General features: G+C 37.8%; 1 protein-coding gene across 1 annotated transcript; it reads left to right on the forward strand.

The window, feature by feature from the left end:
• Positions 1-3428: 3428 nt before the first annotated feature.
• On the forward strand, positions 3429-20353 carry LOC140141858 (uncharacterized). The gene is made up of 6 exons (XM_072163728.1): positions 3429-3935; positions 8270-8368; positions 10023-10165; positions 13318-13615; positions 15466-15512; positions 16791-20353. Exons 1-6 carry the CDS (start codon positions 3751-3753, stop codon positions 18104-18106), a joined length of 2088 nt encoding a protein of 695 aa, XP_072019829.1. The 5' UTR covers positions 3429-3750; the 3' UTR covers positions 18107-20353.
• The last annotated feature ends 145 nt before the right edge of the window (positions 20354-20498 follow it).

Here is a 20498-nt window from a genome sequence, read left to right on the forward strand (position 1 = left end):
GTTCTGATGTCCGCAAATTTTAATACAGAGCATGATCTTTTTTTTATACGGAACAGGACAAAATTGTGCTTAAATAATCATGGTTTCGTTCGCGGCAACACGACCATGCACTGTGCAACTTATTCGCGTAACCTGTCTGTCTGTCCGCGCGCCCAGTCGCTCCTCAAACGCCGACGCGACGCCGCGGCCTTGCCGGACGCTCTGCTGCACCATGGAAACAAGACTGAAGTAAATAAAATGGCTACTCCATGTGGATAAACATCTGCCGAATGTGCACGGATAATTTTGTCATATTGTATATTTTACCTTCTAAATCACCAAAAAATGACAATCTGCTGCAGTTGGACGCCCTTCTCATTTTCTAACTTGACCAAACGTCACAAGTCACCGGATTATATATTTATGGAATAATCTTCAAAAATGGACCTAAAATTCGCTGTATTTTTCTAAATCGCGATTTTCGGCAAGTTCACTTTTGACCACTTTTAACGATTTTTGGTCCGCCATAGCGTCTAAATGAAGCATCACTGAGGTAAGTTTTTAAGTCAAACGTTTAGATATGGCCAAAATCTAGATAGTGTTTTTTCATTTCTTTAAATTAGGGCCTAGAACTTTTTTTATCACCCATGATTCAAAAATTTGAACACGGGTCACACGGTTTTACTGATTTTTTGCATATATTTTAAAAACTAAGCAAAATTTCGAAAAAATAAAAAAACACTTTCTAGATTTATTTGTCTAAATTAATAAAATTCATGTTTTACAGTTTTTGATTTTCAAATAATTTTTTTTGGCGGACCAAATATTTTTGGTCAAAAAAGCCGTTTTTGGGATTTTCTCGAAAATTGTACTTTTTTACCCTAAACTGACATTTTAAATGGATTTATGAGATAATTTCCTTTAAAAAAATGTATACTTTTATATACTTTACATAAATAGTTTTCGAGTTATGAGGTGAATAATAATGGATAATTAGTGATCCTGTGTGCCTCCTTAACATATTGTATGATAATTTATCTTGACCATGTTTACTATGTCAATGACTTGTTGAATACAGTCCAATATAATCCGTCCAAACTTTCTTTTCATTCTTTTCTTCATCTCAGATTTTCTCCTTAGGGCATTTTGTTTTCAACTTTGTAAAATCCTTAAACAAGTTTTATAATTGGTCCTGCGCGATGAGTTGGGACCCCTTTCGGTAACACATGGAAATTTTGAAAACTACAATGGCTTTCATCTTGCAGCTAAGTAACATCTTAAGGTCCGTTCATACTATCACCGCATTTGCGATGCGTTGCTTTGCGATGCCGATATATCGATTACTTTTTACCGCAACTCAACGCAACTCGTCGCATTTCCAAGTTAAAATGTATTTAACTTCATTGCGATATCGCAATGCAGTAGTTTGCAGTGCGACAACGCACCGCATCGCAAAGCAACGCATCGCAAATGCGGTGGTAGTATGAACGGACCTTTACTTGATGAGGCTTGTTTTCCTGAGCATTTTGACACCTTTTTAATGAAAATCGGCCAAGAAATGAGCTGGTGCTGCATGGCCAAAATGCCATTTTCAGAAAGAGGGGGTGGGGGGGGTCTGAAAAATATATATTTGTAATAAAATGATGTTAATTTTTTATTTTAAAGCTGTTATTTCATTTTGGTGTCTATTTATATATGTATTTGGGGTCTGTTAATCCAAAAATTGTGTTTTCATGCCACATGACCGTTCCTGTTTCTTTAAAATTAACTTTTAAAAGTGTGAAAATGGCTCCCTAGCCACCGGCTCCCTAGCCACCACCGCAATCACCAATTCATTAATTAATTAATCCTAATTAAAACTGAAACAATATGAACCAATTTTTTTTTATTGCTATGGAAAGAGTATAGATTACTCTTTAAAATGACACCAAATTTATTATTGTATGACAAGTATTATGGAAATTATGACATCATAAACATCACTTAAAGTGGAAAAGTGTTACTCCACCGCCAAATTAGGTATCCCAACTCATAGCGCAGGACCAATTTTATGTATAGGCCTAGATTATAGTGCGAGGAATGATCATTGTCACATAACCATGATAACGTCATCGTGAACTCACTTTCGTTTCGCTATGAACTGGATAAAGCTGCTGTCACACGATCATTTTCCCCTTCATTTTCAATGGGGAATACTACATGATTAATAGTGCCCACCTGTCGTGGGCCTGCCGTACTAGGGAAAATGATGTTAAATTATGAAGAAGTGACTGTGTGAAATGGGAAAATGGAACTTTGGCGCATTGTTTTTAGGGACTTAGAAAATGATGTAAAAATAAGACTTTGTCCTGGAAAATGGTGGTAATTCTATACCATCAAGGGAATTTTGCCCAATGAAAGGTGGAGAAGGAATTTATAAATTCTATAAGGCCTAAGTGTATCTTGTCTTGTAAAAGGTGCAATGTTTTGCAGTTCTTCAAATAAGTTCTGTTCTCAGTTGAGCTCGGGAGTTGAGCAATGCATGATATGCTTTTGTCATAACCAGGGTTTTCATCAAAAATTTTGGTGGGTATGTTCCCTCGGAATTTTGAGTTGGTGTGTCTTTGGGAGCTGACGGCGTACCGGTAAAAGGGGGGTCTCAGCTGCGAACTGGGGTGCGAACAAGTAAAATTGGGTCTTTTGGAGCTGCAAACAGTCAAAATCAAGGGTCTTTCTTGGCTTTTTGGTTGAAAATCGCCTGAAAAAAACCCAGAAATATGAGGAATGAGAAATTTTAGGGTCTTTTAGAGCTGAAATTATCAAAATCAAGGGTCTTTCGGAACTCTATTTCCAAAAAGAGTGTCTTTCCGGGGGAACATAATGATAATTTGTGTTGAGTGCCCCCCGGGGTTTTGCCCAGATACGCTTTCTCAAACCCTTTGTCCTTTTTCTCCTTCATAACCCCATCGTTACAACCAAAATTGCATTAATTAACATCATAGAATTTGCATTCATGAATACTACCAAATAAATTATATACAGTGTAGGTCTAATCTTGCCAGCACCAATGTAATTTGTAAAGGGTTCTGTGAGGGGGCTTCTGAAGTCATGTTTGAAAAAACGAAGGGAAAAAATGATCGTGTGACTTCAGCATTATCAAACTATCAAAGCGTTTGTTACGCATAGATTGTCCCAAGAAAAAAGTAAATCATGTATAGGTCATTGACGGATAATTCCTATAAACGTAATGTGTCATAGGAGGTAAGTGGGTTTTGGTTTTTTTTCATCCACCACCCACTTTACAATTCAAGAAAATGCCTCATGATTCTACCAGAAGTATCATGATCTTGGTTCTCAGCTGACTTAACTGTTCAATCACTACGTTGAAATTGGTGGAACCAGTAAGACACGACGTGACGGGAACCGCCAAACATGATTCTACCAACAAACTAAATCCACACTAAAATCTGTGCTTGTTTGGCCTTGGCCTTGTTGGTAAGTCAGCTGATATATCCTCTATACGTGCACAGTGCAGTCCTAGTGGTGTATGGGAATCCACCACCAAAGGTGTTGTGATAAATACTTGCAAACAAAATTGGTGCCGATGCCGACGAGGGAAATATACAACTTGGCAATACAATAACCATGATAACCAGTCAAGTTGAACAAGTATAGTACTGAAAAGATACTGATTGGACTTCGTTAATAATACTATATTATAGCTCAACCACTTCTAATTCTCATATTTCCTCACTCCGATCTCAACTATTATACTGTCTACGACTTTACACGATGGGGAAATGTAAAACCAGTAGCCGGGATTCACAACATGTATCTACTGCCAGTGTTACATGGTCATTTCCGATGTTTTCAGGACTACTACTACCAACATCTATTGTTTTTCTGACAATGTCAACTCTCACAAGTGGTGTTATAGCCTTGTCTGATACGGAAGGGTATTGCAGTCATAAAATAAGGTAAGGTATAAGAACTATATTCAAGAGCATCATACACTAGCACTGCAAAAAACAGTGTTTACAAAGTGATGGCAAGAATGTGTTTAGAAACGTTGTGTTTAGAATATGGATGTCAGATGTTTAGAAATTAATAAACACCATCACTATTTTAACCAATGTTCAGAAATTTGACACATGGTGTTTAGCTTCTAAACGTGTTTACAAAGTGATGGCAAAATTGTGTTTAGAAAAGTGTTTAACCTGTTTTTGCAGTGGGATTTAAAATACAAGTGTTTAGAATTTCTATATTACACTTTTTTTAAACACTTCTAAACGTTTATTTTTTGATTTTCACGATAAAGGTATAGGTCAAGTTGACTGGACTAAACACCTGACATCAAATACATAATCACCAAGAGTAGGCATATTAGGCCTATACTATAATGAATGGTCGGAAACGAAGATCGGAAATTCTCGCGAAGTATTTCCTCTATATACCCGCATGTCCTCATTTCAAAAGGGTGATTATACTACTGCATGTGGTATAACATAGATCTAAAGTTTAATGCCTGATCAATATGATCATATGCTCATATGATTTCAGTTCCAACCATTAATATCGTGCGAAAGTGAAACGTGTTAACCAAAAAGGGCAGTTTAGTTGAACATTGTTGAAGGCCTATTGGTATACATGAATTAATTCTGGTGTTACCAGTCATTTTCAGCCGGGGTCTTCCTGGTTGAAGGTATACGGGGATGTAGCACGGTTTTGGTGTTCCTTCGATAGGTGGGTGTTCAGTGAAGACCATTGAGCCCAATTGAGCAAAATTTTGGTAAAAGCAACAAATTAGGTGTAGAGAAAATAAGCATCCGAAAATCCGATTTTTTTAACCCCCCACCTGGTTTTTCACCACATCAACTCAACTTGTGGTATTCCTATTTGGTTATTTACTATTGTTGACAACGTTTATAGAGATGACCCACAAGAATGATTTTTATTCGGAAATTCATCATGTGACTCCCCAAAATGGGCCTGATCACCGGGGTCAGACGACCGTGAACCTGAATCTAGCCCCGAGGTATCACTCCTTCACTCCGATTTCAAATACTTCTCGATAGTGAGGAAGGAACAATAGGGCCATGATGTTTCAAAAAAACTTTTCAGAACATTGTTAAACTTGATTGCGCGCAAAAAGTATCATAAAACTAAACCATTATCTGGTATATTTATGTTCTCGTGTATGCAATATCTTATTCTGACAGTTTCTACTCCTCTTTGGATCTGTTGCGACCTGTACAAGCGAAAGTTAGAAGTATTTGAATGGGTGAAGATCGAATTTGAAAAAAAAATGTCAAACTGGCATACAAAGAGAAAGGTTCCAGTAAGCAGAAAAAAATTAATGACAACATATTTTCTTCAGTCAATCTCAATTGAAATTTGATTTTTTGTTCTTTTCTGTGCTTTTCACAACTTACGATGCATACATGTAGCCTATACCAAGATGCACCAGACATTATCCTCTTTGTTGATTGTTATCCAAAGGATGGAGATCTGCCTGATGTCTGGTCAGGAGCATCCAACGTTCAGTGATCCCAGCGCAAGTGTAAAAAACAATTTTTTGTAATTTGTTTTGTATAATTTGCTTTAAAGGGAACGATACATCATTCAAATTGTCATTTAGTATTTTTGAAATGAAAGATTTGGCAAAAAACAAAGAAAACAGCAGTATTGACGAAGTTGAAGCCCCATTCAAATACATGTAGCTAATTTATATACGGTACTGTCAGTATATAAATTACAGATTCATGTAAAATGTTTTATTTTGTCTTAAATACACGGCTTTCGGCTGAACCACTAGCAGGCTATGTTAGCACATCTATGACAAAGGTTCCAAAATCTGAATTTGGATGATTTTTATGATCGTCCGGATGAGCAAATCACTGAATGGGCCTTTGCTTTACAGCTGTATAACGCACAAAATACTATAGAAACAAAAGCACTAAAACAAAGGAAAACCTAAACAAAAAAGTGAAAACAAAAGTAAAGTTGTGAAAAATACAAACAAAAATATATTGCTTACAGAAGATAAATTGTTGTCTTTTTGTCCTGGCCACTTGTTAGAAAAGTTTCTCAATGTATAGCTCAGTTTGTCGTTGTTTGCAATTCGACATTCGCCCATTCAAAATGTAACTTGATAGGTCGCAGGAGATCCAACAAATTGCAGTATAGATATTGCGTCTATTGAAAACATAAATTTACACAATTACGCCTATTGGTTTTTAAATTGTGGACTCTTTTCCAAGTTTAAAGACACTTTTTGTGCGCAATATGGTTAACTTGTGATCTTGCTACAGTTGCTCAACATTTCATCTCAAAACAAACATTCATGAAAAACAAACATTATTTTATTTCCAGTTTCTGATTTAATTACAAATTTATATTTGAACGTCAGGATAAATAATCTGCATCCATGATATATTTATAGACCTTTCCCACGAAATGTTGAATGTTTACTGTGATACGTTGCCAGTAAACATTGTTGCAACACGATAAGGTGTAAACAGCGGCATGAACAAGTTCAAGATATGTTTCACCTTTAAATATGAACAAGCGTAAATAAGTGCTCAATTGCGCGGAAATGTAACATCGAGGAGTTTGATGCAAAAACGGCCTATCTGCAATAGCTGCCCTATAGACAATTTGACCATTTCTACATTCTATATTATACAGTTATATACACAAATGACACCTGGCAGCTATTGCAGATAGACCTTTCTTGCACTAAACCCTCAACATGTTTAAAGTCAACTACACACAAAGTTGAAAGATATCGAATTATCCACTGACTTACAATAATCCTATAAAGCTCATTCCCTGCCAACACGAAAATGTAACAACGTGGAATATTAAGGTTTATTTAAATGTATATTTTAGTTTTAATAGTCAAAACGTTTTAAGAACATTGAAATTTCAGGTTATATAAAGTCTTGAAAACGCTTTTAACGCCGTTTTTAAACATTTATATTTAAAAAAAAACCCAATGCAACAACATGTTTAAAATGTTGTCAAAATGTTGTGGTTATTGTAAAAATTTTGGATTTTTATTCGAAATGTTTGTCATTTATAACATTATGTTAAAATGTTTTGCATCAAGTTTTCAAAAATGTGTATGAATGTTATTACAAACGTTTTATACTCTCAGACGTCACCAATCAATCGATATTGGGGTCCAGCATTCGAGTCATCAGCACCCAAACGCAAATACCGCGCCGGCGCGCGCGATCAACTTTGCGCCACTCTAGGCGTCCTGCGCGGAATTGCCAGCTCGCAGTACGCGTTTAGTTCGCCACGGTGTAAAAAGTAAACAAAATTGTGAAACAAAACAAAGATTGAATTTTAAATAGCATCGCGATTTTTCCGTATCTTTTGAATTTTATGGCATCAAAACAAACTGGAACAAAGTTAACTAGTATAGGTTATTTGGTACAGTTATTTTATGGAAGCTAAAGTGACATATGACAAAACAGAGGAGAAAATATGCAGTATTTGGTGTTTTTACACCGTGGACACGTGAGAAACGCACGTGTTGTTTGTTTACATCTCAGACCCCAATATCGATTAGGTGACGTCATCAGAAAAAGGTCTATATAACCAGCCATTCAAACGTTTTCTGTAAAATGAGCGTGTTTGCTTGGTTACTAAAGTAAATTTACATGGATCTGTAAACATAAGCTAACATAATACAGTGCGATCGAAAAGAAAGCTCACCTTCAAAGGGAAAAAAAATAATAATAAAATTCAATTGTTAATTAAAAAATAAGTATAGACGTCGCCGCGTTCAAATTTTCAAGTCTTTTCACTGGAAATAAAATGTCTCTTGCGTTCTAAAACTTAAGATATCTGTTCGCTTCTCTGTAGGGTATGCTCAAGTCAAAACAAAATGTAATTACTGTGTTTCCCTGATAGCTGCAGAGGAATATGTTATGATATGATATGAAAATAGGTCAAAGTTTGCATCCGAAGACGTGACTCTATGATGACAGAAAAACAGAACGAAGGGAAAAGTTTAAAAATAACTATCATGTGGTTCGTTGAACATTGTTTTGAATTAAACTCGTGACTTTTTACGCCACTGTTTTCGCGTTATTTTAAGAATTATACAGTGTATCCCCAAAAGAACACTACTTTGAAGGCCCTGACTGTTTCAAAGGCAATCTACATATAAAATTATTGTATGAGCCCTTCACCAATATTTGCCGTAGAAAAACAATATAGCGATCCTACTTCTAGTAAATACCATTACAATGTGTTCTTAATAATTAATAATAATTATTATGTATCGTTTTATTTTCAGTAACAGCGTAAGCTACCAAACAACGGTTACATTCACCGAGACGGTGAGAACCACTAAAGGATGTGGTTTTTGGGATTGGGATAGATGTACCATTTACAGGTATGAAACACTTCCTATAGATACAGCCTTAAAGGTGGGTGACCTGATTGACAGCCTCATCCCCAACTTTACCCTATCAAAATGTAGATTTTGGTATCAGGTGAAAGCCCATATTTTTCTCATTAACATATTGAAATTAGGCGTTCTAAATCTGTATATTTCCGAAGAAATCGTCAAAAAACTGTCGATTAGTCTCAAATGTGGTATACAACATTTTTGACTTATTCAGCTGTTTTTTGATGATATCTTCGGAAATACACAGCTTTGGAACTCCTAATTTCAGTATGTTAATGAGAAAAATAGGATCTTTCATTTGATAACAATTTATTACATGATCATGATGATTATCATTAATAAAAACACTGTAGACTACCAGTTTTACGCTGTATTAAATGTCAGTACTTCCATGCATTTACAGTGAACATTTACATGATCTTTTTGCATGAATGCTTGAAAGGGACAACAGTTTATGTTATACATAAGTTTTAAAGAATTTGGTTTTCCAAATATATCAGGTCACCTTCCTTTAAGGTGGATGTGGCTTGATTTTGTCTTTAAAAAGTATTCCCGTAACCATATTTTTTTTTTTCATTTTTCTATTTCAAAATATATCAACCTGAACGTATTATGTGAAAATTAAAACAATTCTATGAGCTATTTTTTGACTAATAAAGCGTTTAAGTGACATTTTAGTACTTTTGTCATAGAAATAACCTGTAGTAAAATTCGGAGAAAACACGTATTTGGCATTTGTTAACATTAAGGGGGTACTACACCCCTGCCCAATTTTGTGCCTATTTTTGCATTTTTCTCAAAAAATTATAGCGCATTGGTGACAAGTAAGATGTATATTATAGGGGCAAGGACTACAACTACTGCACTGAAAATTTTATTTCAGCACAGAAAACAGTTACAGTCAAAAATGAGGGAAAACCAATATTTGATCAATAAATCAATAACTACTTGCCTTGAGTTGCTGAATTTTCAGTGCAGTAATTGGATTCCTTGTCCCTATAATATACATAACTTTTATTACCAGTGTGTAGTTATTTTTTGAGAAAAATGCCAAATTAGTCACAAAATTATCAGGGGGTGTAGTACCACCTTAAGTCAACATTCGATCAAACCCTATTGCACTGAAAATACTAACACAATAGGAAACATGATTCCAGCTTAGTTCGTACTGGTTCATGTGTCATTCTGAGGCAGGTAGACCCTTTACATTTTATTTCCCTCAAATTTGGACAAAACAATGGAAATGCACATGCGGACATCGACCTTGGACATATCCACTTCCCTGTATTTTCTTCATAAACTTTCATATAGTTTCTTTCTTTAACGTGTTTAATGCGTAGCCATTTGTTTCTGATTCATGTTTGGGACCGTTCATTGTAATGTGACATTTGCTATAAACAAAACTTATGAAATGTATAATTTTTTATAATGGCTGTCTTTTTTCTCCAAAAAAAACCCCAAACAAACAGAATAGCAGCAAACAAATAAACAATACCAACAATGAATCTTGTTCTTCAAAGATGTTTTAAAAAACATCTTTACATGATATTGCACGTATAGAAAAAAAAGTAATCATCATTTTTTGTTCCATGTCTTTATAACACTGTCTTTTGATTTGACTCTTTTGTTTTTAACCCAGAGAAGTTGAAAAGACTCGTTTGGAGATTCGATATAGACGTGCTTATAAGACAGCTATGCGATGTTGTGAAGGCTGGGTTGAATCTGAAGCAAGTACTACTCAGCTTCGTGAATGTATCAGGATAATACAGCCTACCACTACAGGTATATATTGTGTACAATCCGTTTTGAATGAACATTAATGAAAATAGGAAATGTTATTCTTTCTCTCCACATGTTGTAAATATATTAATTATTGTGGTATAATTCCTGATGATTAGCTGTTCTTATTCTTTTATGTCGGGAATGGTAAGTTGGCGAGTAAGGTGGTGGTAAGTTAAGGGCGAGTTATAGGTTAGACCATTTGGCGAGTTACGGTTAGACCATTGGGCGAGTTACGGTTAGACCATTTGGCGAGTCGAGTTAAGGGCGAGTTAAGGGCAAGTTATTGTTAGACCATTTGGCTAGTTACAATTAGACCATTTGGCGAGTTGCCGTTAGACCAATTGGCAAATTACGGTTAGAGTAGACCGATGGGCGAGTTACAGATAGACCATTTGGCGAGTTACTGTTTGACCAATGAACGAGTTGTTGGTCAATATACCATGGTTTACCATGGTCAACCATTCTACCATGGTTGACATTTCGCCTAGGGTTCTTTGAAAATACTAAATTTTATAATATGTGAAACATAATTTGTTCTCAGCAGCCTCTCCGATAACAATAAAACTCTTTGGTTTTCATTGATTAATTTACAATAAACCCTTTCTATTGCACCACAAAATGTTCATGCAGTGAAGAAATGTAAGAAGTGTTATTGATATTGACAGCATTATTTTACCTGTTACTAGTATTGGGTCTATAATGTTTGAAACAAAATTTCATGCACCATATTCATTAGTTTAAGCTATATCTCAAGGTTGTGTTCCTTATTGTCACCACTTAGATATTATAGGCCTGCCAGTTTTAAACAAACACTGCTTTAATTGAATTCAAATTCTAAAGTCTGCATAAAAAGTAACACAACTGTTATAAATACGCCTATAGCTTCAGAACCAATTATTGTTTCCACAATATTTCTACATAGAAAGAAGATGATTTATTCACGCGCATTTTGATACCCCATTTGTCAAATGTCGTTCAATATTAACAACACAGTGCTTTTAAAGAAGCTACCTCCACGTCCGAAAATCTAATCCTGCCTATCAAATTTGACGTCATACGTACAAGCGCCGCGTAAACAGCCCGGGTACACGGATGAAAATCTAATCATATGGTTAATGTTTCCTAATTGGATTCCAATGTGTCAAGGGTAGGACCTACAATCCTACATACCTACTTTTGATGTAGGTCAGTAACCTCAAATTCATATGTGCCAGTTTCCACGCTTTCCCCCTTCAACACCAGCCATATTGGAATGAGGCCTACTACTAGTAGTCAGTTCACTGGTTGTTTGTTGTTCGAACCTCAATCGGCATGTAAACCATGCAACCATATAAACATAACAGTTGATTGCTTCAGAGATAATGCTAATTTCCGATAGGAAAAACATGTGAACTCGCCTAAACGCATTCTACAGATTTGAACCTTCAAATGGGGGCTGTTTACACCATTGTACCAGGCTCACAGAGTCTCAAGAACAAAACATTTGAATTAAAAATACGATGTTTTTGCTCACACCCATCCTACGTGAAGCGTTGAGTTGTAATTTGCATTTCGTGACAGATGCAATCCGAAAGCAAACAAGGATTGTTTTTAGGTAGGGCCTGAGGAATGATTTTGTGTTAAGATTAAAAGTTTAAGTCGGTCATCAGTTGGCCAGCAAAAAACACTTTCCACACGTAATTCAGAAAGGTTCTTGTATATAAATCCAAGAAAATATTTGGGTACAATATTTCATACCTTGACAGTTTTGTGCTACACCATAGGTTTTTCCATAGCAATTTCTCAAAATGAATGACCAGTGCTCCCGCTCCTCCTCTTCTTCTTCCTGTTGGAACCTGTCGTTGGTGGCTCTACTTTGGGGTTTAGGAGTTGGTCATAAATATAATTGCGACACAAAATCGCGGAAGGACGCAAATATCAGATACAGAGAACTAAACTGGAATATAGAACACATAAAAGAAGCTATAATGAAAAGTGGGCCAACATACTAATCCGAGATATAGATGGGTAATCACTTTCTGCAGCCAATATGACCAAGTCTCAGGCCGACAGGCCCTGACCAAGAGCTACCAAGGCTCAAGCCCCAAAATAGCGCCTCAAACGTCAAGGAAGGAGAAGAGAAATTGTTATGGTGGGACTAGCACGGAACTGTCATTGAGGTATGAAACATCATTTTACCCAAATATTTCCTTGGATATTATACGCGTATACAAGCACTTTTATGAATTATTTCATTGACAACTCTGATGAACTTATTTACGGACACGTGTTGCTTTAAGCACGCCTCCCAGACAGGTCTATAGTATTTTATTATAATTATACAAGATTCAGAACATGAAGAATGTGCAATTGGCCAAGCGTATTATGACGAAAACGCCTTTCTAAAGTTACTTTTATGTGACTTGGGTGAGCCCCTACCTACTTTCAACATGCGTGCATATTCAAGGCTTTTAACGTATTCTTGGAAAGTTATATCCTCTATCTTTGATATGCGTTACTTGAAGGCAGGATATAGACATAATTATGCCCGGTAATTATGCCTTCATTTTTTAGCATGACACCTTGACTCGTAGCACATGTATACCTTAAACTGATTGAGTATAAGCGTGTGTTTAACATTGCACTTTTGACGTTTTGAAATAAGTTCGAAAAATGTGTTGGTGACAGTAGCGTAGCTAGTGGAGGCAGGGTGTCCCCTGACAAAAATTGAAAGAGAAAAGTGCCCTCAGACAAATAAAATGAGAGAGAAATCGTGAAAAAAAGAAAAGGGGCAAGGAGCTTGAGCCTTCAAAATATTTCTGGCGGAGTATTTGTGAATAAGATCAAGGAATCCCAAACCAAAAGTCAGGTACGCAAGTCCAGAGTCAACTGTAATACAGCAGCGAGCGTCCCGACCAAATGTCCTGTTTGTCATAGAGCTGTTCTGCGCACGGATTGGACTCATTAGCCATATGCGCACACATAAATCTTATTTGTCTTTTTAAACTTTGTTGTCATGGTCATCATCAATTTGATGGACGAGCTAACTTAAGGAATGTAATTTTATATTTAGAGAGATCAAGTAAAAATTTCATCCCAAATGACAATACATGATGTGCCAGGCACGATTACCAAATGTAATTTTAATGAGCATTTCTTCTCTCTTTCTTCAGTTGCTCCAGGGAATACATCAGAAATCTCCGAAAAACTCCCTACTCCAGAGCTACCAGTTAACTTTTCTCTTATCACAACCGTCGATGCCACTAACAGCGAAGTTGATACTACAGACACAGGGACGCTTCCTGGAGGTCCCGTGTCCAACCCTGGAAAAGGAGGAGGACTGTTTACGGGAGAAAACAAAATTAGGAATATGATGGGACTGATTGGGATCATAGCGGGGGTGTTAATCGTCATTATAGTGATTTCCGTGATTGCGGTGTGCTACAGAAGAAAGAGAAGAAAGCGTGAAAGGTGAGCAATACTATGGTATTTGCTGGGCAATTGACCATTTCTGCATCATCCCCAAAATCCTCTAAAAACGAAACACTACGTCATCACATCTTCGATGCAAACGCTTGAAAAATTGAGCGTGCGTTCGCAGTGACGATGTGCGCATTTTCGATGACGTAGTTCCTGTTTCTTTACAAAGGATTTTGGGAAATGTGGACACGTTTAATATACTTACGGAAAAGAGTAATGGTTTTCCTGAGAGCGGGGAGTGTTCGCCCTAGGGGCAGGTTCGCCCACCCCTTGTTTCTCAGCACTACGGCTATCGGGGAATTTGGTGATGGCAAAATTAGGTGACATAGGTCATTATAAAATTCTCATATTATATACGCGACATATAGTGACGTGTTCATCGAACTGCAGCCAAAACAAAAAAATAACACCAAAACGTAATTTTTTCTTGCATTAATAATGTTGTGTTATCATTGATACATAAATACAGATGGTTTTAATGGAAATCTGTATTTGTAACATATGGGATTTGTTAAAGATTTAATGCAGTTATAAACTCCTTATTCGATTTGTATTTTGCATACCCTAAAGAAAATTACAAAAATGTACACAAGGGGCACGTTCGCCCTTTTGAGGATGGGGCATGTTCGCCCTATATCTTCCCCGGGCGGACTTACCCCAAACTGGAGGGCGGACCTGCCCCATCAGCGTATTATGTAAAATATTGATAATTATACCATTAAACAAGGTAAAACTACAGAAAACCATGTTTTTTAAAGTTATGTGGTATCAGTATTACTCATACCACCGTTTATGTCCTAATCCATAATCTCCCCGAAGTTGTAAACATGATACGTTTAAGCTCACTTTGGACCCCTACATTTTACCCTGACCCGACCCCTGCAACAAATTTAGTGACTCCCCAGAAGAGAATGAATGCCCTGTATACTCTTGCTAAATGTTTGCATGGAATATGTTATTGTTACGCAATGTTTAAACCTTTTTTGTGATTAGGGTGAACTTACCCCACCATATGGGCGAACCTGCCCCAATATGGGGCAAGTTCGCCACTTTGCAAAACTTTTTTGTTTGCTCTATCCTGTTGCTATTGTAAGGCCTATAGTTCTGGGATTGTGGTCGTATATAGCTAAGGCATAGGGCTGTCACATGGGCTAATCAGGTCATCCCTAACCATAAAATTGACATCGCTAGGCTGGTCAGAAAAAAATAGGGCGAACACTCCCCGCTCTCCCCTACTTTATAATAAGTAGACAGTGCAAGGAACGTGAACGCGGTACGTGAACGTGTGATGTCACATAATTCCATTTGTAACCAATCAGCACTCTTGCATGGAGCCAAATTGACATAACGCGTTTATTTAGGGATTCACCAACAGTGAAAAGTCCTAAGTGTGTGTTACAAATACGGTGTTTAAGTAAATCCATCCCTCCAGTCCTGTATGCATGGGCGTAAATTTGCAGCGAATTGCTTCATTTCGGCATTCATTATGAACTTTTTTCAACTTAAATGAATTTTATACAATAATATTACATGTACAAAGTGTCCACCAAATGGCTTCAAAGGTTGTAAACACCATTTCAAACCGCCCTGCGTCACACAAGTGCGACGTAATGGTTTTCTATGAGGACATATTTAAAATGTTCACGTGTAATCATGCCCCCCCACACACACACACTCCACGATCTACTTTGGATAGACACCCTTGTCTGTAATCATGGTAATTAAGGTACTTTTTGAGCTCTCGAAGCTGTTGTATCATGAATCATTATTCTTGTGTTGTCGACTAAAAGTACAAAACGAATTACTGGTTGAAATTTAATGTTATTCTTTAATTCTTTCAGAAAATTGTCTGACCCTGCAACTGCTTATGAGCTGCTCACCCGTGGAGGTAAGAATGGTTCAACTTCATTAGACTTAACACACTCTCCAAAGAACAAGTTCATCCGTTTTAATATCAAATAAGTAGTTGCTTCAAAGTTTCTGAAACAGAGCACATGACCTGGCTGCGCACCAGCAGAAGAAAGCATAGCGCCGTCTACGTTAAGTTTACGTGCATGGCGCTATTTTGTAACAACGACCAAATAATGAACTCATAATTCTGTGATAGCTAACACGGCCAACATTATGAGAAGCCAACAGGAGAAAATTCGTAAACAAATAAACTTTAATTTAAACGTTCGATCTTGTCATAATATCGTTGAAAGTTTTATTTTGTGACAATGTGTACATACAGTGTGTATCAAATTAAACATATTAACACAGTTCAAAACTGCCACTAGAATAAAAGAACAAGATATTTGTTCAAAATGCTCTTGTTAATAGCTGAATCACGTACATCTTGTCCTCCCACAACTGTAACATCACTGGTGTGTGACTATTAATAAGGACTCAGTGGCTATTTGTGTGAGCCGAGTAAAAACGCAGTTGCGCAAAGCCAGTTAAAATGAAAACAACGTGCTTGGTGGGCACAAGATGGTCCTCCTTAACATAGAAGGACAACTGTAATTTCTTTGAGTCACCAAGTGGAATGGCCCATACCAAGATCTCCTGATCTTACACCAATGGATTTCTCGTGGCACAATCTAAAATGAAAGGTTTTCACAAGTCCTCCTGCATACCTTGATGAACTCCAGAGACGCATAATTAATTGTGCAAGTTGACAAGGCGTGGTGTGAATGCCATGTTGAGGAGAGCTGCATACAGAGAAATGGTGGCCATGTGGAAGACCAAGACTCAATTATTATTTGATTTCCATGTTGTTTTGATTTAAATTGACTTTGCGCAACTCCATTGAGTCCTTATTGATAGTCACACGCCAGAGATTTACAGTTGTGGCGGGACAAGATGTTGATTCAGCTATCAATAGAGTATTTTGACTAAATTTCTCATACTTTTTAATTTGAGGGCACACATATCGTATCATTTCTTTCTACAAACTTTCTTTCTACAAATTTATGATTCATCTGCATGTAGATGATGTGGTAGCAGCAACATCTTAGACCGGTTGGCCCACAAAAAGCAAATCAAAAATACTATAAAAGAAACAAATCATGTACTTATTGTGTACCTGGTCCTCCGAATCCCTTGTTCAGGATTGGCTGACCATGGCGAGAATGTTTGTATCAATCGAGCGCAATTTATACGCATCTCATTATTTTTCTTTCAGGTGCAAGTAACGGACGTCCAGGTGATTCAGCGTATGCAGAGATCCCTGACGGACAAACGCCAACAGATCACCTGAATACGTCAACATCAGCTGCCAGCGACGCTGTTGTATCTGATGGTGCTGATGAAAACCACGAAACTCCACAGCAACCATGTGTTAGAGGAGGGAACCAATACCACGAAATCGCCGACTTATTGCATCAAGCCGGAGGTAGCGTTGAATTTCCATCACCTTCTGGCACAGACTCTTACTTACCAGATGAAAGCCTCGGCGGGTATGCATATGCTTATATTGATAGTAAGGGCTTGAACAGAGATGGTGGGAACGGCGCCATGGGAAGTGAGGGCAATGTTGAACTGAAAGGTGGTGCAACCGCTAAATATGCAGAGGTGCATAAAGTCAAGCAGGTGCATCCTAAATCTCCTGGTACTGGCGTCGATGATATCGAAGGTGTCAACGTGTCGACCAGTGAGCACGAGTTTATCCCAACCGAAATACAAGCTTATATAACACATGTACCAACCAACGCTGACGAAGAGGACACACCATTTCAACGGTCTGATTTAGAAAATAAAAATAGCAAAGGAAATGATAATCCTGAACCCTACGATGAAATAACAATCGGTACAAGCATGAGTCCAAAACCGTACGATGAAGTTCAGTTTAGTGCAAGAATGGATCCTGAACCGTATGATGAAGTTAAAATCGGTCTGATTCCACAAAGTATTGAATATGATAATTTTCAAAGGACAGACGGTAAATCTGGGTACACAGAGAATGGTAACGACGGGCCTCAACCCTACGGAGATTTGGACCCGCATCCATACGGGGAAACAGGGCCTACGCCATCATTGCCAGACAGCACAGAGTATGATCAATTTAAAAGGTCAAATTCACGACAGGATACTCGTGAAATTGAACCGTCTGGTTATGGTGTTGTGTTAGGAGATGTCCAAGACTCTAACACAAAACGTGGTAGCAATCAATATGCAACATTGGATGGCCAACATTCAAACGAGGCAGCTAGGAGCCCGCCAAAACAATCCCGAGAGTATGACAGACTGGATCGACAGATATCAACGACATCAACGCAACATGGTTCTCCTACCAAATCACGCCGTCAAGAAATATCACCTAACTACTCCAAACTGAATAGATCAATATCACGCCAAGATGGGGAGGAACTTCGCCGTCTGGCTATGGAACCCTTGGCGACGATGGACATGGGGTTTCCCCAGAAGTTTACGATAAACTCAATAATGGAAGTCAATTGTCGGCTCTTGTTCCAGTGCAAGATATGTATGACTTTGCGATGAATATTAATGGAAGTGAGAGAGAGCCTAATGGCTCTGATCTTTCTAAAGCTGAAGGGCCTTATGCAACTATCCCTAATGACCTATCACCAAGTTTGCCTAGGGATGCGTACGAAGTGGAAAGTAATGGTATTCAATTACTGTCCCAGGGTCATCTGTCTACGATACACCTGGAGTGTTAAAGGATCCACTCCTACTGCGCAAGAGTTGAATAGATATGATACACTGTATGAGAATACACCCAAAGGGAATCAAGATTCTAGATTGCGTGATTCCATTGTATCAAGTGGTAGTAGCACATACGACACTCCAGCTTCGCGTAATTCGCTCATGAAACAAGATAATATAGATGAGACGATGTCTGGGAGCAGCACTTACGATACACCAGCGTCTCATAATAACAATAACATGTCTTTCCGACACAACAGTCTCGGTAATACGTCATCAGAGACTTATGATACGCCACCATCTCGCAATTCGGTTACACGACAAAGTAGCCAGCATGGTAAAGACAACCGGACCACTGATCATGATGCTACTTATGACAAGCCGCGTAACTCAATTTCACACAATGATACGCTCTACGAAAATGCCGCGAAAAAGCGAAGTACTGCCTCTGCTGAAGATAAACGCGCGCAATATGAATTTATGGATAAGGGTTCCCGCATAAGCAATGCAAGTACGCCGGATCTTATTATGAGGACATGCAGAGAGGAAATCGCTCTTCCCGGGCAGGTTCTAGAGGCTCGTTGGATATTTCTATACCAAGTCCGCTTAGTAAGACACCATTGACAAGACAAAACACTGTTTACGAAAATACAGCACGAAATACAATGAAGTGAACATCGATATGATGTACATCCACGGAAATTGGATGGACCAAACCTTGTGAAATCACTAGATTTGTTTTATCTTGCTCAAACATGTCAAGGAATGAAAATACAATCTTTGTGATTGAAGTCTTAGTTGTTCGTGCTTTTCCTTATTACGGCTCTACTAATTACCGGTCGTATGCGCTGAAATGATCGTGAGTGTGGTTGTTATTCGCGGACTCCAGGATGTGGTTGCCATGCTCAGAGCGCGGTCGTCGTATTTATATATAACCCGTGTGTTTGTGGAAAAGGGTTCCCGCACAAGCAATGAAAATACTGGATTTTATTATGGGGACATGCTGAAAAGAAAGCGCTCTTCCCGGGGATCTATAGGCTAGTTGGATATTCCTATTGCGAGTCCGCAAAGTAAGATACCTTTGACAAGACCAGACACTGCAGGAAAGCGCTCCATCAGGACAGGATCTCAGGGATCGAGAGGCTCGTTGATCAATGCTACATACGGAATGTCATAGTGATGTGAATGGAAGTGGTCGTAAATTGAATCACCATGGACAATTTTTAGAACATAGATGAGGTGGCGCTGAATGTCTTGTCATGGCCATGTTATATGTCTGTACGGGATGCCTCGATGATATTAGGAAGATAGGATTTCCGGAAGCGACCTGCGCACATTTCACGCATGCCGCTCTAACCAATCGAGCTACCGTGATAGAGGCACGTTGTATACGGCCATCTTAATTTAATAGTTCGTCTCAAAGCCCCGCGCGCATTATTAAAATCGCCCACTTTTTGCGCGTTATTCCCGCTGGATTGAGTAAATTGCGGGGTTTCCCCGCTGTTTGTTTTCCTTCTAAATCAATCACACCAAAATATCACGTCTGACATCGTCAGACGTCAAAAATCTTAAATCGTAAATTTCAAAAAATTCTTCATCTTGACGTCAGTGTTCCTCCTTTACAGATGAAAAGGTGGTCTATTCTTGTCAAAAAGCTTGTCCCACAGATAAAAAGCAAAATAAAAAATTTAAAAAAAAATCCGCATTCCGCATAAGGTTGTCAACTTTGGGAAGGGCTTTGAGACGAACTATGAAACTAAGATACTTAGTAGTGGAAGATTGTTTTCGTGGACATTGAACCATACCTTAAAAAGAGGATTAAGTTCAAAACGATGTTCGTCAGATTTCTAGCTGAAGGCATCAGAAGTCTTCTTGAAACCGACCATGCATGCATACCCAGCAAACACAAAACGTTTTCGACATCATTCGCAAAAGGTTATAAAAAGGTTGTCAGAAAACGTTAAAATGTCGGGTTATATAAAGGGTACATTAATGGTATAAAACGTTTTCATAACATTAAAAAAACATTTGTTGGTAATTTACTGCACAGCAAACACAAATATTTCACAGAAAACATTTAAATGTCGGGTTATATAAAGGGTATAAAAACGTTTTAATAACATTCCAAAAACATTTTTGAAAACTTGGTACAAATCATTCTAAAGAGAATGTTATTTTGGGGTTGAAAAAATATTTTGCAAAAAATGTATGCCCAAAATATTTACAA

This window comes from Amphiura filiformis, chromosome 20, assembly GCF_039555335.1.
Source record: "Amphiura filiformis chromosome 20, Afil_fr2py, whole genome shotgun sequence".
NCBI lineage: Eukaryota > Metazoa > Echinodermata > Ophiuroidea > Amphilepidida > Amphiuridae > Amphiura > Amphiura filiformis.